The sequence below is a fragment of the Manihot esculenta genome, chromosome 13 (genome assembly GCF_001659605.2).
Source record: "Manihot esculenta cultivar AM560-2 chromosome 13, M.esculenta_v8, whole genome shotgun sequence".
In the NCBI taxonomy this organism is placed as follows: domain Eukaryota; kingdom Viridiplantae; phylum Streptophyta; class Magnoliopsida; order Malpighiales; family Euphorbiaceae; genus Manihot; species Manihot esculenta.
Window position 1 is genome coordinate 3,317,926 of NC_035173.2, and position 27,906 is coordinate 3,345,831.

Consider the following 27,906-nt stretch of genomic DNA (forward strand, 5'->3'; position numbering starts at 1 on the left):
GCATTCCATGAGATCATGTTTTCAACTCATGTTTTTCGTTCTGCTCATTGGGCTTGTATAGCTCATTCCTCTCCCCTATCCCCCAGATTTGCAGGTTCAGAGTCCAGAGGGAGTCCAGCAGGGTTTGGAAGAAGAAAAGTGATGTAATAGCTAGTATGGACATGAAATTGTATAAAGAGATAGTGTACCGTGTATAGACTTGTGCTTGACTTAGAGAGTTGTAATCCCTTGTTGTATATACATGGTCAGTTTCTGTATGTATGTTTCCTTTATTGATGATGTCTATGAGAAAACCAGGCTAACACTATGAGTTGATAGACCAGATATAGTGCATGCACAGGTTAAGCCCTGGAGGAAAGACAAGTTTTACTGGTTTAACAGAAAATGTATGCTCATGTATGGGATTTCACAGGTACACAGACAGTATAGCAGGCTTACTACGGGTCCCGGCAACCTTAAGTCGATCTGGATCCTAGTGCCGGTAGCAGTTCGGTTTTCGGGCTGTTACACTGTCTTTCATGCCAATTTTAAGCAGTTTGCAGTCCTTCGTAATGACATGTATTCTATCACATAAGCTGATACTTAGTAGCATAGATTACACAATTTTGTTCAAAGTTCGTAGAGATGCAACAACTTAATAGAGACGGAAAGGCAAATTCACCAGCTTTACATGCTGCCAAAATTATACACCATTACAGAAACAAACCATAAGTTGAGTAAAACTCAAAGCTGCTGGTCCAGATATGGATCTCGTGGAGCTTTTGTTCCTCCTAGATATTCTGAAACACTTCCAGAAACCCCAGAAACTATATTATGCAACATGGAATTGCCCCATGCCAGCCATTCTACGTCCCTGGCACTATGTATGGTATGGAAGTCCAGGTTGTACCCATTCTACGTCCCTGGCACTATGTAAGAGAAAGTCCAGGTTGTACCCATTCTACGTCCCTGGCACATTGGTATGCATGATATGTTATGTTAAGAGAAAGACCGGTTGTACCCATTCTACGTCCCGGCACTTTGGAATGTGGAGGACTATTGGTGACAATACCATCCGAGATGTGATTTGTTGTGATGTGTTGCATTACATGATGGCATGAGATTTAAATGTTGTGTTCTATTATTCTGCTCACTGGGCTCTAGTAGCTCACCCCTTTTCCCTAATCCCCCAGGATTGCAGGTACGGGCTAGACAGAGAAGTCAAGAAGAGTAAAGTCTTATGTTTGTAATAGATAGATAGTGGACATGGTAAATTGTATAATGATGTAAAGTTAAATAGTTATGTTATGTATAATGATATTGAGGTTTAGAAGTGTGCTTGACCATAGTTTATTGTAATCCCTTGTCGATACATGATCTTAATGTCTAATGATGTTTATGTTTAACCAACTCAACTTATGATGTATCGCCCATTGGGGCATTGATGAGATCCCACAGAGGGGTCAAGTTTATGATTATGGCTATGTTTAGTGCATGCACAGGTTGAGTTTGGCGTATGAGGAATGAATGCCAGAAAAGTTTTTAATTTTTATGTATGATTGTTGATCATGTATGGGATTGAACAGGTTTACAGGTTACATGTCAGGCTTGTTACGGGTCCCGGCGGCCTTAAGTCGATCTGGATCCTAGCGCCGGTAGCGGTCCGATTTTCGGGTCGTTACAGAAATAATTCATTATTTCAAAGGCTATAATGTTGTTATCCTGAATACTTCTGCCAGGAATGAAAACATTTTGTGTTAGAGAGACAATAATATCCAGCATAACCTTCAACCTATTCACTATCATTTTGCTCATAATCTTGTAAATAACGTTACATAATGCAATAGGCTTTATGTCACTCATTACCTGAGGTTTTTGCTTCTTTGGTATGAGAACCAAAACTGTTTCATTCCAGGAGGTAGGAAAAGACCCCTCCTGCAGATACTTAATGCACACTTTAGACACTTCGAGACCCACAATCTCCTAGTGACTTTGAAAAAATCCAGGATTAAAACCATCAATGCCTAGAGCTTTATCAGGTTTCATGGTAAACAATGCAGCCTTCACTTCCTCCATTGAATAAGACTCCATCAGCTTCTGATTCATCTCCTCCGTAACACATGCAGTAACATGTTCAAGGGTAGGCTCCATATTGCCCATGCGTGATGTAAAAATGTCTTTAAAGTAGCCAACCATTAAATCTTCCAAGCTCGACCCTCTCACCAGACTCCCTCCAAATTCTGAAGCCTAAGCACATTATTTTTCTGCTTTCTGTCTGTAGCCATAGCATGGAAAAAACGTGTATTAGCATCCCCTTCCCGAAGCCAAAAATCTTTCGCCCTCTGCTTCCACTGAACCTCACGGTCATGTAGCAGTTGAAAAAACTTTCGATATGCTTCATGAATAGCATTACGATCCCGCCCCAAACGAGAGCTATGTCGTACTTTAATTATATTCTGGCACTCTTCCAACTCCTTCCTATATATCTCCTTCAGATCTATACCCCAGTGATACAAAGCCGACCCGCAAACCTTCAACCGATCCTCCAAATTCGTTATCACCCCAGAGTTCCAATTGTTCAGAACAATTTCCTTACATTGTGGAAAACGAAGTCAATAATTCTCAAACTTGAATCTCCTAGCGTGATCGCGAGTGACCATAGACCGAACCTCCAGAAAGATTGGCAAGTGATCAAAAGTAGTGATATCTAATGTATATGCCTAAGCATAAGTGAATTTATACCTCCAACCGTTAGATACTAAAACCTATCTAATTTCTCCTCAATCCAATGATCAGAATCCTTACCATGCTCCCACGTAAAAGGATATCCTCCCATAGGAAAATAAGCTAAACCTGCATCACAAACAGCCTCACGAAAACCTTGAATGAAAGCACGTGGTTGTGGCCTCCCTCCTCTCTTCTCGTGGATAGCAAGTAAGTCATTAAAATCACCGAGACAAACCCAAGGTAAGGGGCTAATCCCTTAAGTTACGAAGGAGATTCCAAGTTTCATTTCGTCTCAAGTGATTAGGTTGACCATAAAAACCAGTAAGCCTCCAAGAGCCAATACCGTCAATAGAAATTTCAACATTAATGCAATGTGAAAATAAATTCAAAACAGAAATATGAGAGACTGAGCGTCAGAGTAACACCAAGCCCCCACTATGCCCTATACAATGAACAGTTACAAAGTCATCATAATCCAAACGAGTCTTTATTTCAGAAATTTTAGAAGACAAACAAAAAGTTTCTATTAAAAAAATAAAAATTGGTCTCCTATCTCTCATATAGAATTCCAACAACTGTAGTGCCCATGGATTATCCAATCCACGGCAGTTCTAACTAAGTGTACTTATTTCTTCCGGTGGGTCTGATTAACAAGACCGGCTGATGAAGTTTTTTTCATCTCCTCTGTCATCTCCTCAAAAACAATATCATCATTTATGCGAGCGCTCGTAGCGAACAACGCGGAAAAAATCCTTAAAAAAATAGGATAAAAAACTTCTCAGATAGCGAGAAGGCAAATTCCATTTTTTCAAATCAAGAGTTTGACTACCTTTTAGATATTAATATTTGATCGTATGGTTGAATTTATATAGTATCATCTCTTGCCAATAAATCTCCAAGGTCAACAAATTATATAAATATTATTATGTATAACTTATTTTTATATGGTATCATGAAGTCAGCAGCTCAAAAGTCTCCTTCACCATCCTCCTTGTTCCTTCTTGCCTGTAAAATTCTTCAAGGAACCATGCATACCGGTAGCTCCGATACACCGGAGGATGTTTCTCATCGATTAAATCCTCGATTGGACCAATCACAGTGTCCTTTCCCGGCACATAAAATGTCGCCAACGATATTCTTCGGTGTACCTTGTTAGTCACAGCCCTGTGGTGTACGCTTTTGTATCTCCCATTGCTCAATACCTACATGATAAAAAGAATAACTAAGAAATAAAATATACCCATTTGGGCCACTGGTGCTTGTACACCAGAAAGATACAATGCTACCTGAATTTGATCACCCAGATTGATGACAAATGAATTAGGAATGGGATCAACGGCCACCCATTTCCCATCTTTGATGACCTGAAGGCCAGTCACTCCTTCTGATTGTCTGACTATGGTGAGTGCATTAAGATCAGTGTGAACAGCCAGCCCCAAGGTCATCTCTGGGTCTGGACATGGTGGATAGAAATTTGATTGTGCTCTTAGAATGGGATTTTCACCTAATTTCTTCTTTAAGCAATCTTTCTCTAGGCCTAGCCCTTGAGACATCAACCTCAAAAGCTTGGTCATTAGTTCATTCATCTCCATTCCATATTCAGCAAAAACCTCCCTGCAACAATCAAATTATTTAGCTAAATTCTATGCTACTTTTGATATTGCTGAAACTGAAAAGGATAAGAAGAAGAAGAAGTACCTGTATTGGGGAGGATTTTCTGGCAAAAGATGGGCTACATCATCTAGAGGATGCAGAGGATGCGAGAAGGTTTCACTCCACATTGAAACTTTGTCCTCTTGCCCATCAACTTTAAGATTGTAGTTGAAGAGCTTGATCTGCTTAGTGTGATCTGTGGTAAAGAACTTTGCCCTCTCTTGAGGTGGCAATTCAAAGAATTCAGAAATGGTTTTCAACATTCTCTCACATAATTCTTGAGAGACTCCATGGTTGATGATCTGAAAGAACCCATATTCCTCACATGCCCTTGATACTTGTTGAATCAACTGGGACAACTCCTGATTAAGGTCAATGACTGGAATTGAGGCCACAGTAGATACCTGGGAAAGATATGGCCTTTTGTTTTCTGGGAGAATGAAACTAGAAGAAAGTGAAAGAGGAGAGGGACCATTGGCCAACTGAAAGGATCCCATCTCTGTAGAGAATGTGTGGCTTCCTCTGAATGCAAAAGTGTAAATTATAGTGCAGAAAGAAAGGTGGTGTATATAAAGGCAGGACAGAGGAGGTATACCCCTCATTGTGCTCAATAACATAATATATTGCAATGATAGAAATAATACCTAAAATATTAAATAACTATTCCACCTAAGTTACTTTGAAAATTAGGCAGAGATCATGTGATCCTATGCATATCCAACGGTCTCCCTTCAGAATTGGCTGCAGCAACCAAGCATTAAGGCCTCGTTTGGTTCAAAATAACATATTTAGAGGAAAGTTAATTTTCTGAAAAATAAATTTTAAAAAAGTTATTTCTAGGAAGTATAATTTGAATGTATTTAGTTAGTATATTAAATTTTCAAAAAGTAAATGGAGTATGACTATAAAAATAACATAAATATCCTTACTCCAAAAATATATATAAAATTTAAAATATAATATTCAATTTAATAGAAAAAAATTATATATTAACTAAATACTCCAATTTTGAAAAGTATTTATCAATTCACATAATAACGATATATACTTTTTTTTATGATAATAATTTTTTTTATTTGAATGAATATATAACTTAAATAAAATTATATTATGACTCTACAAACATAACCTTCAATTTTTTATTAGTTTTCACCTAAATTCTTAATTATAAAAGAAATACAAAGGTAAAATAAAATCATACCAACCAAACAAGTCAGCATTTTATACTTTTCGAAAAGTTAAACTTCCTTACTAAATTACCTCCAACTAAACATAATATAAGTTTAAGTCCCAACCAAACATAACCTCAATTTAGGATTTATTTAGTTGGAGTAACATAACTTTTCTAAGAACTGCTAAAATTTTATTTGTTTCTTACTACAATTCAAGGTAGGTTACTTCCTAACCCAGTTCAACGGTGAACTTTTCAAAGAAATAACCATTTAAACCAAAATGGCCTTAGCCTGCCTTTCATGCTAATTTTAAGCAGTTTGCAGTCCTTCGTAATGACATGTATTCTATCACATAAGCTGATACTTAGTAGCACAGATTACACAGTTTTATTCAAAGTTCGTAGAGATGCAACAGCTTAACAGAGACGGAAAGGCAAATTCACCAGCTTTACATGCTGCCAAAATTATACACACAGCATTTGCAGAAACAAACCATAAGTTGAGTAAAACTCAAAGCTGCTGGTCCAGATATGGATCTCGTGGAGCTTTTGTTCCTCCTAGATATTCTGAAACACTTCCAGAAACCCCAGACACTATGTTATGCAACATGGAATTGCCCCATGCCAGCCATCCAGTTTGAGCTTGTTGCTGATTCGACTCCTGCACTCTCCTCTGCTGTTCCGCGGCTAAAATGTCGAGCCACCTCTTTTGCATGAACTCCCTGACAGCTGGAACACCCTTGTGCACTATCTCCTTTGGAGGAATTACAAGTGGATTTTCATCCAAGTTCAGCTTGTTCAGATTTTCAAGCCTACCAAATGAGATGGGGAGAGCTCGGATTTGATTGTTGCTCAGATTGAGCTCTCTCAGGTTAGTTAGATCACCGATAGTTTCAGGAAGTTCAGTCAAGTCACTGAAATTACTGCTTAAGTTCAGGACCTCAAGATTTGTCAATCTGCCAATGGCGTGTGGTAGGCCATGAAGCTCATTGAAGTGAACATCCAAGTATCTCAAAGACTTCATTTCACAAAGAGATGGTGGAAGAAAACGGATCTTATTCAGCTGGATAGAAAGCCTTTCAAGATTCCCCAGCCCATACCCAATATTTGTTGGTAAAGACATCAAGTTGTTAAAGCTAGCATCCAATTCCACCAAAGAACTAAAAAAATAGTTCAATCAAATTTTCAGGATCCATACAAGTTAAAAAGAGTATAAGCAAAAAGAAAAGATACATCTAAAGGAAAGAGAACAGGAAAAGAGCATCACCTGCAAAGAGCAACACTTTCAGGGAGTGCATTCAACTTGTTTCCCGACACATTTAGGACCTTAAGATTTCGCAACAATCCAATAGAGTCAGGGAATGAGACAAGAAGATTTGAAGAAACATCAAGCTCCTCAAGTTTCACAAGTCCTGCAATTGAATCAGGAATGACCTGTTTCAGCAAACAAGGAAATCAACAAACACTGAGAAAGTATGCACCAATTTAGCAATTTTATCAACAACTGAATCAACCAAAAGGAGGTTCTCATGAATCTCCAGAATGTTCTTAGCTTTTTAAGACAACAAATGAGTAGAATGATAATCAAGATATGATTAGAAATGCTCAAGTCCAGCAAACAAACTACAACTTACAGACACAAAATGTACATATATAGAGCAAAATATCCATGTCTTGAACTAAAATGGAACAACACCCCCCCCCCCCCCCAAAAACACTCAGGCATGAACCTCCGGTACATGAAGTTTGCAGCTGTAAACATCCGTGAGTAGCTCAATATTAAAACACAGTCTCTGATACCACGTTGAAAGAAAAAAAGAATAGAGTCTAACTCCAACCAAAAGCTAGCTCAACAAGGAGTATAATCCAAGTACTTATATTTAGTATTAAATGGATGTCTCAAACCAATATGGAACAACATCTTCTAATGAATAAAGATATAACAGGTTCAGGCTGAAGAGTTCATCAAGTGAAGACCTGATTCACACAACTCCTCCCTAATATCTACTCTCCTAAACTCCAAATAAATGCATGTACTGGATTATAGGAGCTTGTACATAGCGAGAAACGCTAATCGAAGACATTGGTCTCACCTCACTACACAATTACTATTGTTGTTTTTAATGATACTACATTAGAAGCATCAAGCTAAAGAAGGGTAATAGCTATAAAGAGGATTTGTAATTAAATTACATACCTCTAGCTGATTGTGAGAGAGATTGAGCAGAAGCAACCCATGAAGCCTACCAAAAGCCTCAGGAAATAACCTCAATTGCCGCCCAGAAAGATCCACTCTTTCCACAACACCACCACTCTCTGCTGCTTTCAGTATCGCAACAACCTCCTCGTTCACTTCATCATTCTCAAATCCCCCCACAGCATTCCTATAAATCCCAACGAGCCTATCCTCCACTTCTCTTAACTGCCTCACATACTCCTCGTGCATCTCATCCATCCTCACCACCGCCTTGTATATCTCCACCTCCTTGTCCATCTCACCCGATTCTCCAACCCGGGCCATCTTGATTCGGGCCGTGGACACAGTTTCCGGGTCAGGTCGGGGACCTAACGCTTTGAGGAGGACTTGGGTCTGGAAGACTGAGGTAGGAATGGCTTGGGTCAGTGAGGAGAGAAGTTTTGGATTGTTGAGATGGGGAAATTGAGTTCTGAGACTTTGTTCAAGTTCTTGTTGGAGCGGTGGATGAGAGTTGGGATCAAGTTGGAACAGAAGATACGAGAGGATTGGAAAATCCTTCTGGGTTTGATCCATTTCTTCCTAGAAACGAATTGAAATGCTTCTCTCAGAGTATAGATATAGAAAACGATGAAAGACCAGAAAGCACCAGAGAAATGGAAACAGTGGGCTTCAGAAATTCAACGCGTTTTCAGATTGGGAAGAGAAACTGCAAAGTTTTGACAGCGGTTAGTTTCGGTTGCGGACAAGCAAATAAGTTCCTCGACATTTTATCAAAAAACAAATCAGTTTAGTTTAAATTATTATAAAAATAATTTCTAATAATCAAATTTTTTTATTTATATATTAATTCAAAATAATAAATAATCGTTGATATTTAAATTTATAAAGTAAATTTTATTTATAAAAATAATATTTTATTAATTAATACTTGAACTTAAAAGCGTAAATGTTTATTGAGTGAAAAAAAAATAAAAAGTATAGTTAGACTTTTTACAAATACGAATTCCATGTTGATAGATAATTGTCATTTTGTATGGAATAAGTATAAAAATGATAATACTCGATAAAATTGTACTACTCCAGTCATATTGATAATCTGATTAAAATTTATTTTAAATTTAATTATTATTAATTAAATAATATTATTTTTTAAAATAAATTTTAATTTTGAAATAGAAAATATGTAAAAAATTATAAATATTATTAAAAATATATGTGTTAATTAAATTAATTATTTATGTAAATAAATTTTAATACTTATATATTAAATATGAGTATTAATTTTTAAATTTAAACTGTCTCAAATTTGATAACATACTATTCAAGTAAAATTTTATTAAGGTTTGATTAAAGTACCAAAAATAGAATATCCATTGTCATTCCTAATTTAGAATGATTTGTTTTGTAATGTCTCATTTGAAATTAAAAAAAAAATTATAAAAATTTAATTTAATTTTTTTTATTGGAAATAAAAAAATTAATTTATAAAATTTTCATTTTTTAAAAAATAAAATTATATATAATTCATAATAAATAGAAGGTAAAAAAATTATATTTTTAAAATTAAAAAAAAAATGAATTTTTTTGTTTTAAATAAAAATTATTAGAAAATCAATTGTTTACGATTTTTTAATTAAGAGGTTAGGTATCGGTCAAGTGAGTGATGGATCTTAATCTTATATTACAAAAACATAGAACCTCAGCTATAAATGAAACTGCAACTAACAAATTTATGTAAATTGATTCAACATAATAATCCTGAAGAAGAAGAAGGAGGAGGAGGAGAAAGGGTGTTGGATGAGTCCTATATTTTTTAAGTATCCAAAATTTCAAAAGCCTTTGAGCAAGTTCCTCTCTGCCAAGTACAGTTTTCTGATAATCTACACTTAACCTGATGAATACGAGTATTTGTTTCATAAAAATTGTCCTTCAACACTCAGTGAACTGCTTTTTGTCTTTCAGAACCACCTTCATGCTCAACCTGATACATAAAGGAGTAATTCATGACAAATTCAAGATATTAGCATTGCAAGGAGGAGATGCATAACAGGAAATGACATGGGAAACTTTTGCTACTGCAAGCCCTCACCTCTACAAGTACCCTTGCTTTTTTCTTCAATTTAGCACCAGATTCATCTTTCTCAGGCTTGCTTGAAGCCCGATCAGATTCTTTTCTCACTCTCTTGTGATCCACTTTTTCTGGCCTCTCAAAATCATCATCATCTGTATCAATAAGCATCCATGAGCCCAAAGGCCCATTTTATGAAAGGCATCAATTGCCAAAAGAAAGGCAACTGCTATCATGTTGTGAAATGCAAGATTTTTTTCCCGTATGTATGAATTGCTAATGTCAAAAGGCCATAGTTCTCGTGCTTTAATTTCAATTTTCCTCAAAGGAATAAACATCAGACAAATAAGGAATATAACTGACAACAAACAGGATACTTCCAAAAGAATAGAGAAAAGTGCATTAGCAGATAGGATTTGAATTTCTTCTTCCAGACTCATGCATATAATTCATGAGAAAATACTCCACAGAAAACATTGAATAACATACTTACCATTATCACCATCAAATGCAAGGGGACCATCGATTCCAAGGTCACCAAAATCTTCTATATCATCTTCCTCTTCAAGATCATCATAGCCCTCAACATATTCGACCTCAGCTTCCTGCTTATTCCATTTATAAACACAAGAAATTTTAACCATAGAAACTATATCTTGGTAGGCTATACAAAAGAACTAAAAATATAAAATTGATAGTTTTAGTGCCTTTCAATCTTTTAAACTGCTCATAAGCTTCTACAATGGACTTAATACCAAATAGCAGGTCATATATTCTTAAAGAACTACCTCTTCCTCCTCTTCTTCACCTGCAACCTGTAGTTCATCCATATCAAGCAGTTCATTGTATTTATCCGCAGGATAATTGTATATGTCACCATAAACTCCTTTCTTAAGGCGTTCTAGCAATTCTTTTTCGATACTCTGCATAAAAAATAAATAAATAAATAACTGGTTCACAAAAACACATTTAAAAAAAATTGTACGAGTTAAAATCTAAGTGGAAGTACAACCTTATCCAACAAGGCTGCTTTTTCTGCCTTTTCCTCTCTTCGAGCCTCCCTTTTTGCCAGTTTTCTTGGTGTTGTCATGATCTTTTCTCTGTAAAAAAGCCAATATGATAGTCGGGGTAAAAATGAGAAGGAACACATTGAGTAGCAATCCAACCTAGTGAGGCCAAGTTAATGTGTTCATAAGCGCAGCTGAATGTACCAATGCATAGCTGAAATAAGCTCAAATTTTCTCAGTTTCATAACTCAAAGCACGTCCAACTCATACTTGAAATCAATTTTTAGCATAACTTGGATATTCTTCTAATAATTGGTTGTGCAAAAAAGGGGCACAATTTCACAGTATCTGAGTGCCATATTTTATGAATCAAGTTCATGTATAAAGAGCTAGCCATGCAAACCTATTTTATTGTCTGGAACAACTGTAAGTACAATATGTTTATACTGTCTGAAATCCACAACAACTTCATGCTTCTAAATCTTTCAGCATAAGCATCAATCACTTAAGAAAACGACTCTTATTCAATTCCTGTTAAATGTCCATTATCAAAGTAGATAGACGGGGAAAGAAAATGCAAATCAGCAGGATCCATACACAAAGGCGGTTAGGTCAAGAGTCAATGATAATATTCCAGAGGAAGGACCATGCAGAAGCTCTTCGAGATTTCAATGTTGCCACATGGACAGTGTAAGAGAAAGAATACAATTCTATGATTCTATCATTAAAGAAGATAGGGAAAAACAACCTCATTCACTCTAGATATTCATGTGTTCATGGACTATTATATTCAACTTATATTTAAATAAATGCGATAAATTGCATTTGATTATCATGTCATAACAACCCAAAGGTACAATATAACATGAAATTTCAGGAAAAATATAGCATGTACCTAAAGTGTTGCTAAACTCCAACTTCAGCCTATAACAATGTTGCCAGGACAAAAAAGCTGGTGCACTAGTACAGTCCACCAAATTCCCGCTCATAAACAATTAATTATAGAAATAAGAAACAAATTTCAGCAGAACATGGGGCTAACCTTGTCTTCAAGGCAAGTTTCCTCATTCGAATGCGCATCTGAGTCATTTTTGTTAACCGTTGCTTTACTTTGTGTACCAGCAACTTAGGCCAATAACTCTGTCAATTGAAATAGGATTTTTTTTAAAAAAAAATAAAAAAAGCTGCAAGACGTTATCAGATTATTGCCAAGCAGCTAATCTTCCATACCAGATGTTTATCAATAATCTCAAGAGCCTTTTCATAATTTCTGGGAAGCTTAACTCTTTCCCACAACTGATTTGGTTTATGAGCCCTTTCTATTGTCTTCATGTATAGATAGAAAACTCCTGCGGAGCACAAGAAGCACCACACGGAAAATTAACACATAATCGAAAATAAAACAAGGTACAAATCCAAGCAAGGACAAGAAGATAGGATAAAAGGGTAAGTGAAAATGACCATCATGATCTCGAATAGTGGCATATCGACTGTTAGCGAGAGGACAAGAACTTCTGTTACAAATCCCCGTCACATTGTATGGGTTTCTACAGAAATTCCCAGTCGTGATTCTGGAAAACCCACAGAAACCAATCAAATTCGAGAAGTCCCCACAAAAATTGAAGTGACCAGAATGATATATAAAACATCGGGAAGCAAAAGCATCAGCAGCTGTAGAGAAAATGACTTACTTGGCCATGAAACTACAGTGTTTGTGCCTGATAACTTGCCATATAACCTCATCGTGCTGCATCTTTTAGTTTCACTTGTCGTTCTCCTCCTCTTTGTTGTCAATACCTCCAGGTTTTGGGAATTAGGGTTTTAGCTGTTTCAATTTGTCTGCAAATCAAAAATTGGTGAAGTATACTACGAAGGGAAGCTTCAATGTCTGCCTCCTCAATGGAGAGCCAGCAGTTGGAGGTTTTAGTTACCCTAAAACCCAGAATGATTGGACGGGCTGTTAGGCCCATGGCCCTGCTCATGTGATTGATCTTTTCTTTTGTCTTATTTACTTAAATCTGATTTAATTAAATAAAATTATTTAAAAAAATAAAATCATACATATATAACCTTTTTTATCAAATTTAATCAGATTTAATATGATAGAAATTATAAAATTTAATCAGATTTAATATGATAGTAAATGCATTACAATAAATTTAAGAGATTTTAAATTTTACTTCTCAATTTTTAATCTTTATTTTTAAAAAAATTAATTAATTATTATAAAATTATTTCAGTCCCATAAATTTTTTTCTTAATCAAACAAAAATAAAAAATAATAATAATAAAGAAAGCTTCATGAAGTTAATAAAATTTTGTAAAAATTCTTTTTTTAAAAAAAAGTAGAAAGAGAAAGTAATTGGTAGTAATTTATTTATTTATTAATTTAAATAAATAAAAAGATTTACGCTGTTACTTACTTCAAACAAAATTAAAAAGATAAACACAACTCGTTGAAGAGGGATACCCACGACCGGGCAGATAGGAGAGGCCAACATACAGCTGAGTAAAAAGAGTGAACCCTAAAAGGAAAGAGAGAGAATACAGAGAGAAGAGAAACTAGGAAAGAGAATTGGATATATTGTCTTCTCCCTTTTTTAAGACATGAAGTAACTTGTATAAAAACCTTGCATAGAATAACTATTATTAATACAGGTTTGAAGTTTAAATTTTCAATTCAATCTTAAACTACATTTCATATTTCATAAACGTACACAAAGTGTAAAATTCAATATTAAAATCTCGATCATGATAATGATGATAGATTAAATTCAATAATTGAGAATAATTTTTAAAAATTAGTATACTCTATCCAATATAAAATTCATTCAATATCATGCAATATCTATTATGGGATATAATATACAAGTTACATTTATAGATTTAGTATGATCAGATTTAGTCTGGTGATAAAATTTGACAGTTTTCGGATTTACTCTTTAATTTTTAAATCTCCATTTAAAAAAAAAATAAAAAAATATATATATATATACAACTGTTACCTCAATTTGTTTTTGCCCGTACCTCTTAGAATTAAGAATTTAGAATTTTACAAAAACTCCATGGATTGAATTGTATTGATTTTTTTTTATCAATTATTTGCTTCAAAATAAAAAATAATAAATTTTTTCATTTAAAAAAAATTAAAATTTCGTATAATTTTATTAAACATTGAATTCTTTTGAAACTAAAGTTTCAATACTTTGCTGAAATATTTATGACTGTTGGATGGAGCTCTCAATGCAGCCATGGACAAAACCTCCTTCAGGTTTCATTCAAATTAATTTTGATGGGGCAGTGGATGAGGACCCATCGAGACTCAATTGCGGCGATTGCCAGGGATTCTGATGACAAGCCCATAGGATGGCTTTGCAAGAGATGTGCTAGTATTGAGGATCCACCCGTTTTAAAGGCTTTAGCATGCAGAGATGTTGTTCCAGCAAAAGAAAGAGGTTTCTCCAAAATCATTCTGGAAGGGAATTCACTTTCAGTCATCCAAGCATTACAAGGTTTTCAATGCAATTTGGCTATCAAAGGTTGCATTTAAAATTCTCATCTTTCAACCTCATCTTTACAAAGTGTTTCGTCCACTCACATCAAAAAGAACAAAAACAATACTGCTCAATTCCTTGTAAAAGGAGTGTCTATCAAATGATTCCTTCTCTCTTAATCCTTTGATGTAATATAATTCAATTCAGCGTTGTTCTCTATACCCATTTGAGGGAGTCAATATAACAAAAACACACGAGATCATCTTATAAAATATCAATTGCTCGAGCCAAGCAATCATTCAAGAAATAAAATATTAGGGGGAAAAAGGTAGTCTCTCTCCTGATAATACCCGCTTTGAAATTGAACATTCGAGGGGTCCCCCAATTGCGATTCCACCTTATCCTCGTCACTTCCAGCTTCATGTAAACTTACATGTGAAATGTGACCCAGAGTCTCAGATGGGGATTGAACACTGTGCAGCCTCTGTGGGATCCACTTCATGCACTATATGTCCACTTTGATTACTGCCATCATCTTCCTATATGTATCAGAAGCAAGCCCATGTTCACGGCGGCATTCTTCATATGAACATGCTCGAAAGAAATAAAAGGCAATCAGTGGTGGGGCATCGCAACCTTAATTCCCCCCCATTCATTGTCTTCCAGTAAAATTACAAATCGAAAACTCCATTATTTTTTGTCCGTCTTGTAAATTAATCTCCCTTATACCCATGTCTCCTGTCTTTTGAGGGCCAAGTTAGCGGAGAGCCTTCTTTTGAACTAAATATCAAGGCGGCTTTCATTCTCCTTGCAGCAACAGGACCTCCTCAGTCTTTCTCATTGATAATCATGAGGAGCATAAAAGGTCCTGTCCTTCCCTTCCCTTTCATGTAATTGCAATAATCTTACTTTTCATGCTTTAATATCCAGTATTTTAAGTATTATGGTATTTCTGACATGTAAAACATTTTTTTTAAGCTGGCCAAGTAATATGTTATTGGTCCTCTTATGGTATGTCTTTTCTCATGTTCAATAAATTCCGGAAGACATGGCTTCAATTGAATCTCATCGCTATCACTTCTGGATATTATCTCCACGCAATTAAAGAAAGCCACCAGTGTCTTTTGATTTGATATGCGTGCCATGCCAACTTCCTCGCGGAGGGATGAGGGATTGATAATATCTGGTCAAAATGAAAGCCACTCATCACCAGTTAGTAATTGCCATAACTCCCGAACACAAATAAAATAAGAGAGAATAATTAACAGCATAATGTGGTAGACAAAATTTAGACGTAGGAGAAGAATAAAGACACATCAAAGACGAAGATTAAATTCAATGTTCTATGAATCTCCAATTTAAGCAGAAAACAAATCACCCCTTAATTGTGATTGAAGATAGCCTGGCATCCATGCATACTTGATGAAAAGAGCACCCGCCCCAATTTTCCAAGGCCTCTGACCACTACGTTCCCAGAATACTTCTCGAATTCTGAAGTGTAACGCAGTGTTACTAAAACATGAGGCGACCTTAAGGCGTAGTACCTTGAGGTTACTTTAGGGGAGAGGCGACAGGAAAGTCGTTCTGAAAATTTATAAATCCATGTGTATATATATGTACGCTATAAGAAGTCAGCTACGTGTGTATTATCTAATTCCCTTCCTAACTAATTAGTATAATTATAAGGGTATATTTTCCTTATTAATTAGCTCAATTATGTGCATACTTGTATATAAATATGTATTTGTTTTAAGAAGTCGACTACGCAGATGTTAGGATAATTAGTTAGAATAATTACAAAAAGTTATTCCTAATTAGCTAGAATAATTATAAGACACTTATTCATAATCAGTTAGCATAATTATAAAGAAATTTAGGATTTGCTTTAAAAAAAAAAAGAAAAGAAAAAAGAAAGAAATAGAGAGAAAGAGAGCAGGAAGAAAACTCAGAAGGAAGAAAGTGCTGGCTAAGGGCGATTTATAAATAATGGAGAATAAACAGGTGCTTTTTTTAGAATAATGAATCAAAAATTTAATGCACAACTCATGTGGATGGAACGAGAAAGAAGTGCGATCTCAGGAATTGCCAAATCAATTTCTTGAAGTTGCTTTTAAGATATGCAATGCATACAAATAAAATGAGTTCGAATATTGATTGGAGAAAAGACAAGCAATTTTCGCCGCAAATTCAAGTGAGAGAATACCAAATTAATGTACTAATGCAGAAATGCAAATTACTTCTGTCATCGACCAAAGAAATCTAAAGAGTTACCCATGAATGCATTTTCCATAAAGGAGAATCCTTCATGTATGATTCTCCACCATCCTTCATGTTTATCCACCAGAATCTCCTCGTTAACCTGCCAATCAAATTTACCAACAAAACGTAAGCAGGAAAAGAAGAGAACAAGTAAAGCAATATAAAAGAAATCCTGATCAAACAATAAACAAATCAGTAAGCAGTACACCCAAAACAAAGACGAGCAAAGAGGGAGATGCAAAAGGAGGCGAAGACGGTATGTGAAAACGGAATGCACGAGACTATGGACCAAATGGCAGGGACGAGATTGAGCACCTAAAGGATAACGGAGAAAACGGACGCAGCACTCAAGTATGGAGGAATCTGAAAATAACTACAGAGGGTATCTGCCGTTCTATACGAATGGAAACGACGCCTGGAAATTTGCGGCGATGATGCAAAATATGGATATGAAATGGGACCAAAACAAAAAACAACTCACCATCAAATAATTGGTTTTTTCTGGGCATCCAAACTCGGAATTGGACTGAAAATTCATTAATTTCCACGGGCCGAAAAGCAAATCCTTTTTAACGACTTACAGTCCCCAAATTACAATTTCATATGTATATATATACTTCCGGTAGCTCCATTCTTTTTTTAATATATTTTTTTCCCTTCCTTTCACTTTTTATATTTCAATTTCTTCGCATATGTCTCAATTCAGTTCCGGAGCAGCTATTGCCAGTGATTCCCGTTGTGAACCATGTAGGCATGGCTACGGTTTCCATGAACATGGTAACAATAGTGAGGATGGGGAAGAATCTTCTTCACGGGACACAAAACCGGCTTCGAGATCTGATGGTAACATCTATGTGTAGAAGTTGAAGCCGTTGAACCAACAGTAGCAGCATAGCTATTAGAAGGTGATGATGATGAAGAAGAGGATGACGACGATGACGCCGAAGGGGAAGAAGGAGACGATATTTTTTTAGGCGTGGAAAGGAAGGCCCTGATCTTTGGGGTTGCAGCACGATCGTATTCCTCGATGAGATTAGCTAGATCCTCATCGGATGTGATCGATACCAGAGCATCCAGATCCTCTTTTGGCAACTGACAACGGAGACTCACCCTCGTCCCACACAACTCCTCAAGCTTCAACAACAGCTCTGTATAGATCACCAAAGCCAACAAATTCCATTCTAAATCATACTCTAATCAAATTATCTCTCACACATACACAATATAAACACAACGTATAACGCATTCAATCAATCCTTTCACAATAAAACACAAATAAATTGGGACTAACCAGAGAATGAAATAGATCGGTCGACGGCGAGGACACGAGTTTCGCCCCCGTAATAACGCAGTTTGCCGTCAGGATAACGGGGGATGATCTTGCCGCCATAGCTGCAAAGGAACTTGATGGTAGTGGCGGTGGAGGAGGGCTGTTTGAGGTGGCGGTTAGTGGTGTCAAGAGAAGGTCCGACCATGCTGTTTTGAGGTAGAAAATAAATGGGGTCCAGTTTTTGAGATTTGAAAAAGAAAGGAAGACTTGAAAAGGGCGGAAGAGAAGAGGCTTTGAAGGAGATTTGGGGTTGCCTCTTCAAGCCTAAGCAGAGTCCTCTTCGCCCATTATTTATAGAGCCTTCTGGTTTTACTTTCTTACAGCTCTGGAGTTCGCTGTGAAAAATGGGTGTGGGGTCCAGCTGACGGCGGTTAGATTCCTGGCATGGCCCCACCTCTTGGAGATAAAGGTTAGGGTTTGAAATGGCGGTGCGTCCACATCATGCTCCGGGAAAAACAAATAAAAGAAAAAAAAAGTACTCCCCCGATCTAGGTTATTCGCGGTAAATTTTTTATTTCAGCTGCAACCATTCCCGCTAAATCCTGATACATTTTAATCAGTTATGCTCCATTCGTTTTTTAAAATTATTTTTTAAAAAATATTGTTTATATTTTATAATTTTAAAATACTTTAAAAAATTAATTAATAAAAAAATCTCTTATCTTTAATTTACTTATTTTTCAGTTTAATTGTTAATTGACAATTAATTAAATATAACAATTCTATTGAGAAAAATGGGAACATTAATTAGTAAGACTCCACATAAATTAGTCTTTTCAAGCATCATAAAAATTAAAAGCTTAAATAAGATGGTAAAAGCAACCCAAGAAAAATAATTTTATTTTCAGTTGACTAGAATAGTCGCAGAAATTTTAAATATCTTTTGTTTTTCCTCAAACTAACGGCTTCTTCCTAAATCCAAGTTCGTTGAACCACAGCATCAATCAGCATGTATGGTCCAACCTTCCAGGAGTGATGATCAAGCCATATGGGAATCAAACCGGGACGAATCCAATTCAGCACTTGCCCTACTAGTAAATGATTTTTTTTTTTTTCTCAAAATCATCTAATTCAAATGGCTGAGAGATTTCCTAAATATCGTTTAGAGAGTTTAAGATCGAGTTTCCCAACTTTTATTTTTCAGGGTTGGCTTGTATTAAGTCTTATAAAATACTTCGAGCATTATCAAAAATAATAATAATAATAATAATTTTTTTTTCTTCTAAGTATATACTTCAAAAAATTTTATATTGCAAATTATTTTAACTTTTTTATACATAATATATATTGAATTTCTTTATATATTAAATTTGAATTGAATTTGTAAGCACCAAATTAAAATACAAAACACACTTTATGTGACTAACGAATTTATATCGTAACTAATCAATCTATAAAAAAAAATAATGGAAGATGATTGACAATTACAACAGTCATTCAAACGTTTAAGTTAATAAACCAAAGAGATTAGTGAATATCTCAAAATAATTGTATAAGAAAAGTATGTTTTAATTTATGTGATCATTATATTTTATAAAGATGATTCAATTGTCATATCTCCAAAAAATTTAACTAATATTGATCAGTAAATAGAGAATTATGTGATTATAGGTATAGTTAAATTTACTGAATTGTATTATCTAAAAATAATTTTTCATAAAATCTCATCTTATAGTTCATATGATGAGTTTTGACGGACAGTTTAAACCAGTCAAAATTTATTTTTTCATATTAATCAAATTGTTACTTGTCTATTTTGAACTATTAGTATCTTATATCAATACTTATTACAATTAAAATTCAATTTAATTAAATTAATAGGGTGAAAAACATTTAGTGAATGGACAAAACATTAAAAAAAAAAAGAGAATGGACCTAAAGTATTTTATATAAATATTATTTTAAATTCATTTTACATGAAACATAAATATATCTAACAATGATTATTTATTTATAAATATAAATAGCGCATAAATTTTAAATTTTTATTAAATTAAATCAAATTATAATTAAATATAAATAATTCCAAACAAATCTTTTTATATGTATGGTTTAATAGATAATTGTAATTTATATTAAAATAAATAGAGAGATATATTATTTAATCAATGGATATTATTATTATTAATAAATTAATTTATTTATTTTTAAAAATTTATTAAAATATTTTTTTATTAATAAAATAATTTTTATTTAATTAAAAATATAATAAAATATTAAATTACTCTATTTATCTCAATCTCCTCTTCATCGTCTTTCCACCTCTCTTTCTTTTTCTTCGATTCTTTTTTTTTTTTTTTTCAAGAGAATGAGGCATTTTTCTACTACATCATCTTCATTTTTTTTTATGTATTTTTCTTCTTTTTCTTCATCGGTTTTTCTAAAAAACAAAAGAGAAATAAACATTATTTTATTGATAAAAAGAAAAAATAAAAATATAAAAAAATAAAAATATTTTAATAAATTTTTAAAAATATAAAAATTATTTTATTAATAATGATAATATTTAGAAATTAAATAAAAAATTTTATTTAAAAATAAAATAAAATTTTAAAAATTTTACCTCTCACTCTTTATTTATATTTATCAAAAAGACAACAACAGAATAACTATTTCGTTAATGAAAAAAATAATTATGTTTTAAAAATATAAAAATTGATTTATTAATAATATTAATATTTAATGACTAAATTATCTAAATAAATAAATTTTATCATATATTTTATATTCTATTATATAATAAATAAATTTCAGTAAAAAGTTTATAAATTTATATTTATATATAATATTATTAATAAAAAATAAATATTTTAAATTTATTTTTTTTAATTAATGATATTCAGAACCGGTCACTATCTCAATCATGAGAAATTAAAAAATTATTAACTTCTATTTTAGAATTTGTATCACATTTTCAGTCTATTTTTTTTATTATATTTCTGATCAAATCAATTTTTAGACAGATATATTAACTAAATTTTATTTAAAAAGTTAATTATCATATGATTGAATATTTTAATTTTTATTTTATCTTAAACGATTATTATAAATATTTATTACTATTTAATACCTGTTTAAAAAAATTAATTTTATTAATATTTAAAATAAAAATATTATGTAATATGTAGATGTAATTTTAAGATACACTTCACTAATGCAATATAATTAAATTAATTTGCAAGAAGAGATGGAGTGTGACAGTGTGGGTGGGGTCTAGTGGGAGAACCAGCTGTCAGAATATGATTGGGGTAACTTATGTGTAATGTCTCCATCCATCAACATTACCGGATTATATATCCCCAGTGAAGTATACAGAACTAAAGATTTAAAATTACTGTCGTTTTGATAACGGTTAAATTATAGTTTTGAATCCGTACATGCATGTATTGCTATATTTTTAATTTAATTTAATTTTTTTTTTAAAGTCTGCTTCAATCTTTACCGTGGGCCATAAATAATATTGGATTATATAATGTACATTACAGGATGGCTCTGTCTTGTGTGGTCCCTTTTGTATGGAGAAGTGTAATATCTTGAAATTACCAAAGAAGTTGCATTGCGTAGGCTTAGGAAATATCCTAAAGGACTTGCAATTTTTTGAAAATTAAATTTTTTAAATCTATATGTATATGTGGGGTATTTTATTTTTTATTTTTTATTTTTTTCAAAATTAGAGAAAATAATATAAAATCATTTCCCATATTTGAGAAATATTTTTAGATAATTATTAATACATTTTATTTTTTAAATTATAATTAAGTAATAAAAACTAAGTTATTTTATTGAAAAATATATGCTTTTAAATTGGAACTAGGCATCCGAGAATCAGTTTTTTGTTGAAAACTATTTTCCAAACGAATGAATATTTAATAATCTAATACTTCTCATGGTACTTATAATTAATTATTATTATTATATTTATTTTATTTTATTAGTTCTCACATAATACAATTAATAAAAATTATTTTAATATACAGGTTTCTAGTAAAATGAAATTAAATTTAAACTAATAGTGATTTAAAAAGGGTTAGAAATGATAAAGTATTGGAATTTATCTAGTTTTGCATTTGGGTTTTGATTGAGTTGAAGTATGAAAGAGAGGAAAGAGAGAAAAGGAAAGCAAGAGAGAAGGGAAAAAGAATACGCGATGTTTTGGCTGTATTTCGTGATTTTGTAATCGTGTTTTTGGGTCAATCTTTGTTGCATTTATACGTATAGTTTTATACAATAATGACACCTCGTTAGAAAATAAAAGTAAAAAAATATATATAAAAAAAACAGTAAACTGGAAGGATTAAACTCACACATCTATTAAAACTCTACTCTCTTTCAGATATCAAATTATCACATATTATGATTGATAATATTTTGAAATTATTATCGTTAGGGTGAATATTTGATCGGTTCGATTTAAAATCGAACCGAACCGAATAAATTGAAAATCAAAATTTTAGTATTTATAAAAATTGAATCGAATCGATTTTGGTCAGAAATCGAATCGAACCGAACCGGTCTGATTCGGTTCGATTAAGTTCGGTTTGATCGATTTCAATTTTTAATAATTTTTTTTATTTTTTACCATTTATTGTTAATATTTTAAAATTTAATTAAATATTTTAATATTAATATGATTTAATTTCTCTATATTATTAAAAAATTATATTATTATTACTAATCGGTTCGATTCGGTTTTTTCGATTTTTTTTTTATCAAAACCGAACCAAACCGAAATAACAAAAAGTTCTGAAATTAAAAACCGAACTGAACGAAAATGTATAAAGAATCGAACTAAAATTTTAAATCGATTCAATTCGATCGATTTTCTTAATTTGAACCGAATACTGCGGATCATAATTATTGTTATATTTAATATATATGTATCTCAATTTCACGTCATTATTTTTGATGATGTGGATTCTATTGTTACTCAGTTTGATTTTTATATTTAAATTATATGTATTTAAATTTTAGAATAATAAAAATATTAGCAGTATAATGGCTAGTTTTAACGTAGCTTTTTTAATAAAAAAATTTTAATTCTTGATGTTTTATCTTTCTATTTCTTTTGAGTTTGATTGATTTTAACTATGAATTTAATTTAATTTTAGGATTTGATTAAATTAATCGGAATAGCTTAATTTGTACTTTTTAGACTGTTTTCAATCTATATTGGTACTCTTATCTTTAAGACCATCTTAAATGCAATTTTGAATACATTGATTAAAAAAAATTGAAGCATGAATGGTGGGGATACGAGATTCTTTGAATATATATATATAAGTAGTCTCGTTTTATTTTTTTTAAATAAATAAATTTTAGAATATTTTTTCTACGTGATAATTATTTTATTTTTATTAAAAAATGATAATTTTTATATTAACAAATCCTTTCATAACCAATGAAAGTTTATCATGTGACTTTTTTTAGTATTAAAATTAAGATTATTAATTTTTAATTAAATGGATATAGACATGGGGGTTTAAATTAATAATTTAATAATTTTAAAATATAATTATAGTATCATCGAGGGAAAGGTCTTGATAACAAAAATTTAATAATTTTATCTTTAGGTTGGCTGTTCCTCAAATAAAGTGGCTAAGTTGAGCATTTGAAGAATGACCATCCTTACCTTCTTATTAAAAATAAGGAACTTGTTATCATCATTATCCTTAATTGTCATAATCAAGTAGCTGTCATCATCCTTTATTTACTTTTTTTTTTCGAAGTATTTTATTTAATTAATTATATCTAATTATTAAAAATATAACTATAGATAATAACAAGATAATTGAATATATGCACGTATATTATTTGTTAAATTATGGTTATTTGGATTGAAATCATTTTAAATTGAAATTAATTTGAAAATTGAAACTATGAATCCGATCGAACCAATCGTTTCTGTTCGTGGTTGAAATCTGGGCTGCTCTGCATATCCTAAAATTCCCAGTACTTTTGAGCAATTTCCAAAAGGTAATGTGCTGACCATATCAAAGCTTTATCTCCTTATCCTTTTGATGAGAGAATCATTCACTTTGCATGGTTCGTTCCCGTTACATGTCATCTATCTCAGTTTTATTCTATTGAGTATTATACTTGTATTCTCTGCTTTTCTGCCAAAAAGGCCAAATATTCCACCACAAGGGTATATTTCTTTGTGCATTCTTTATTTTTTTCATATATTTAATGACCAAATTCATTTAATGAATAAAAATTATTTAATTAAAAATATTTAAAAGATTTTCTCATTATATTTTTTATGTGATTATATGTAATTTTTGTTTTTTGAAAATAACAAAGTTTAATTAAAAAATTCTTACATTTTGAAAATAATAACAACTAAATTTGATTTTAAATAGAAAGTAAATTCGGATTTTCTACCTTTATTCTTTTAACGTATCTTAGGATTGGATATGCGATTAAAATGCTGACCATATAATCTAATTCTACGTGGCATGGACCCAACTCCTCCACTTGTCAAAGGAGATGAGGGAGCGTCCTTTGCCCAACACGCAACACCCAATTTTTACTTATTGGGTGAGTTGTTGTTTCGTGGTATTTTCAAGAAGCGTGTGATGCCACACGTGTCAACAGAAAGAATGGCCAAGTTATCTTCATTCAGCAATATTTTGGGAATCTCATCACATGCCCAAGTTGGGAATTAAGACCCTGTGTGGTGGAAATCTAATGTATGTGCATATGTACCTAAACATTTGGTGTGTACGATCTTTGATTTGCATCTGATCATGATGAGAACGCAAATTGGCCCCACAGGTCCCACTTTCTTCCACTGTTCTTTACCTTCCACATGACTTGTTGGGGCTGCCTTCCCTTGGTTTGTGTCGGGCCTCCCATCACCGTCTGATTTTGATATCATGCCATTTGTTTAATACTTCAAATGCTTGGTATTGAAGTCCTGGAATTGAATTATTGGACACTTTGTTTTATAAATATGTCCATCACTCTAATATTGAAAAGTAATTATAATAAAATGGACAACTCACAAAATTAATTTAATAATAAATATATTTTAATAAATATGAAAAATTTCACACACAAATAAAAATTCACTTATCAATTCATTGATTATTAAAATTTTAATTATTTTTAATTAAATAAACATTTTATTTTATTATTATAAAACTGTATACATTAAATAAATAATAATATATTATTGAATATATTTATAAATAGTAAAATTACAAATTTGGACTGGTAAGTTAAATTTCAATGGAGTTCAATTAATTGAAATAACATATTTAATTTAATTAGTTGTATAAAAAAATGTTTTAATTACAAATGAATTGATTACGATAGAGATATTGTGAAGATACATGTCAAATATCAAACGATTGAAATGGGCACCTCGCCATCCAAGGTAAATTACCTACGATTAGAATAGGACAGAGAAACGTCAACGTCATTGATCAAGTCCCAATCTATAGCTTTTGAAGTGGTCTTAATGGTGGAGGAAATTAAAACCAGAGAGAACAAGCTAGGCTGGTCTTGTGGGTAAGACAATAGATGCACACCAAGTGTTTGTTCAATGGCCAATGTCCTGTATAGACTGGTACCGTTACTTTCACATTATTTGATCCAAAGTTCATAATTTATTTTTACTTAAAATTCTCCATTTAATTTAACTTTTTTTATTTTCCTTTTAAATTATACCACATTTATACTTTTATCATATTTCACATTTTATTCATATTCACCATTAACTAATATTTTACTTAGCTTTTATAAATTTTGAGTAATTCAATTTTATAAAACGAACACTAGATTTTCAGCTATATGAGCTCTACACTCATTTTTTTTTTTTAATAATTAATGGTTAAAAAATTATTATTTATATGAGTATGTATTTTTTTTAATCTTAAAAATAAATTAGAAGAGCAGTCGGATGATTTTGCAGGCATCTTTGTGGGGTGGGGACTAAAGCATTAATGGGAATGGGATCGAGACAGTACAATCTCCCACCGATGTGGAAATGGGCAGGATGGATCTCGACTTGACTCGACTCGTTGAGCTCAACAAAATGCAGCCCAGATTTAGGAACAAAATGGGGACAAAGTTGCCCATGTTGGTGAGTGTGGGAGGGTTTTTAGAATTGAAGATTGGTGATGGTCCCGCAAGCGACCTGTCAAGCACAAGCATGGACTGTTGAATTTTCTTACTTCAAATGCTGGAAAATGTCGACAATTTGGACCATAACATCTGCAAACCAAAACGACAACCCCACCCACTTTGAAACCTTCTTCCTTCCTTTTCTTAATTTTACTAAGGATTCGTTTGGTTTCAAAATCTTGTGCATTTGAAAATTATACATAGACCTAACGCCTTATTCAAATTATAAAATGGTTTTGTTTGATTCAAATGTATTTATTTAAAAAATAAATTTTATAAAAAAATAATTTTAAAAATTTAATTTAATTTTTTTTTATTTAAAATGAAAGAATTTATTTTTTTAATTTATAAAATTTTTATTTAAAAAAAAGAAATCATATATAATTTTTTATAATAAATATGCCTAATATGATTTTGTTTTCTTCAGATTTTTTTTATCAGAAGATAAAAGGTTTTATTGCTAAAAAGGCTACCTGATATGATTGAAGAATTCAGATTTAAGGCCCACAATTTGTTGTAGCCGATTTCTTAGGAAAATAAAAGGCAAAAAAAGGCGGAGGAATTTGATTATTGTTTGGCTGCCGAGAAAATTGAGAAGAAGTGAAAAAGCCAAAAGCTTAACTTGGGCTTGAAATCATAACTTGGCCTTCCTTTCACCATCCTCGCATGTGTACTTTCTTGGCTGACATGAATTCTCTTAGCCCCTCCTTTGAATTTTGGTTGATGCATTTAACTGCAATTGCTTCGTTGTTTGGTAGTATTTCTTTGTACACACTGCCAAATCCATCTGTACAAAAGAAGTTCAATCCTCATGAAAATCAGGTAATTTATACAAACGGTATACTAAATTAAATTAAAAAATATATATATTTTTCTCTTATGTATAATATTTTATTAATTTTTTTAAAAAATTAATCAAATAATTTGTTGAATTTTTTGATTATATATAATTTAACAAGTGTTATAGTCAGTACAATAACCTAAAATCATGAGATAGCTTTTAGTTATTTAAATAGAAGTGAAAAGAATTTTCGTTACTGTTATAACCCCTTAAGTTGATGTGTTTGTGTAAATTAGCCTGTGAGAATTCTTTAGTAGCCTCACTCAGTTCTTCATGGGACGAGGCCAATACTCAAGCTCCCTACCACTCGTGAATCTTGTCTTCATCTTCTACTTTCCCACTTTTCTTGAACCAAACTCATTACATTCCAAGCAACAAGAACACCATTACTGTAATGTTGATGATTTCAAAGCCAACTATAAACCCAGAGGAAAATGATGATCCGATGATCTTTGTGCATAGTCAGAAAAATTTGGCGAGTTTGTAGCTACCTATGCAGGAGCCATTGTGACATTGAACCCAAGTCTTGCTCCATCCATTTCTATCCAGACACGGATGATATTCTACTACTCATTGTAATGGGGACAAATTCTGATGTGGTGGTGGTGCAAGTTTACTGAGAACAAAGGCAAGTCCAAAGCCTGGACTACTGCCGTTTTTCAGGACAGAGGGAGAAAAATAAAAGATGCAGAAGATGATGCAGCTAAGAATACAATGATGATGGGGAAAATCCTGATGATTTTGTTGCTGCTAAGATTGAAGAACTCTCTGTGCACTGAAATTTGGTTTACCCTGATGAGCATTAATTCAGCTATCCCAAGACAAGGTAGAAAAAAGAGGAACAAGACATTAGCAACAGTTGTGTAGAAACATCAAAATTGCTCATTTAAGTGGCCAACAGATAAAAGATAAAGAGTTTCTAGTCTTCTTTTATCCTTGAATTCCTGAAACTGCAGTTCGGTAAGACAAGATAATGGAATTCATCCACAAATCCTTAAATTAAATTCCTTAAGTTGCAGTGAATTTGTTACACTAACTCCTGAAGTTATGACT

General features: G+C 32.5%; 4 protein-coding genes across 6 annotated transcripts; all 4 read right to left on the reverse strand.

The window, feature by feature from the left end:
- Window positions 1-690: 690 nt before the first annotated feature.
- On the reverse strand, window positions 691-8,464 carry LOC110630003 (plant intracellular Ras-group-related LRR protein 3). 2 transcript variants are annotated; one of them, XM_021777278.2, is made up of 4 exons: window positions 7,728-8,464; window positions 6,798-6,964; window positions 6,139-6,690; window positions 691-820 (listed from the first exon to the last, which is right to left on the reverse strand). In XM_021777278.2, exons 1-4 carry the CDS (start codon window positions 8,298-8,300, stop codon window positions 724-726), a joined length of 1,389 nt encoding a protein of 462 aa, XP_021632970.1. In that variant the 5' UTR covers window positions 8,301-8,464; the 3' UTR covers window positions 691-723. The 2 variants fall into 2 exon arrangements, with proteins under 2 accessions (XP_021632970.1, XP_021632969.1); XM_021777277.2 differs by lacking the exon at window positions 691-820 and having other exon boundaries at window positions 5,801-6,690; window positions 7,728-8,462.
- Window positions 3,172-5,217, reverse strand: LOC110630004 (protein DOWNY MILDEW RESISTANCE 6). Its single transcript, XM_021777279.2, has 3 exons — window positions 4,405-5,217; window positions 3,993-4,320; window positions 3,172-3,908 (listed from the first exon to the last, which is right to left on the reverse strand). Exons 1-3 carry the CDS (start codon window positions 4,974-4,976, stop codon window positions 3,657-3,659), a joined length of 1,152 nt encoding a protein of 383 aa, XP_021632971.1. The 5' UTR covers window positions 4,977-5,217; the 3' UTR covers window positions 3,172-3,656.
- Window positions 8,465-9,431: 967 nt separating the features above from the next.
- LOC110629335 (protein MAK16 homolog A) lies at window positions 9,432-12,734 on the reverse strand. Its single transcript, XM_021776251.2, has 9 exons — window positions 12,494-12,734; window positions 12,264-12,373; window positions 12,033-12,151; window positions 11,845-11,942; window positions 10,808-10,895; window positions 10,584-10,718; window positions 10,289-10,400; window positions 9,817-9,950; window positions 9,432-9,708 (listed from the first exon to the last, which is right to left on the reverse strand). Exons 1-9 carry the CDS (start codon window positions 12,553-12,555, stop codon window positions 9,664-9,666), a joined length of 903 nt encoding a protein of 300 aa, XP_021631943.1. The 5' UTR covers window positions 12,556-12,734; the 3' UTR covers window positions 9,432-9,663.
- A 1,686-nt stretch (window positions 12,735-14,420) lies between these two features.
- On the reverse strand, window positions 14,421-18,159 carry LOC110629843. Of its 2 annotated transcripts, none has more exons than XM_021777002.2 (4): window positions 17,847-18,159; window positions 17,037-17,703; window positions 16,568-16,655; window positions 14,421-15,479 (listed from the first exon to the last, which is right to left on the reverse strand). In XM_021777002.2, exons 1-2 carry the CDS (start codon window positions 18,028-18,030, stop codon window positions 17,273-17,275), a joined length of 615 nt encoding a protein of 204 aa, XP_021632694.1. In that variant the 5' UTR covers window positions 18,031-18,159; the 3' UTR covers window positions 14,421-15,479; window positions 16,568-16,655; window positions 17,037-17,272. The 2 variants fall into 2 exon arrangements, with proteins under 2 accessions (XP_021632694.1, XP_043805614.1); XM_043949679.1 differs by having other exon boundaries at window positions 16,534-16,655.
- Between the last annotated feature and the right edge of the window lie 9,747 nt (window positions 18,160-27,906).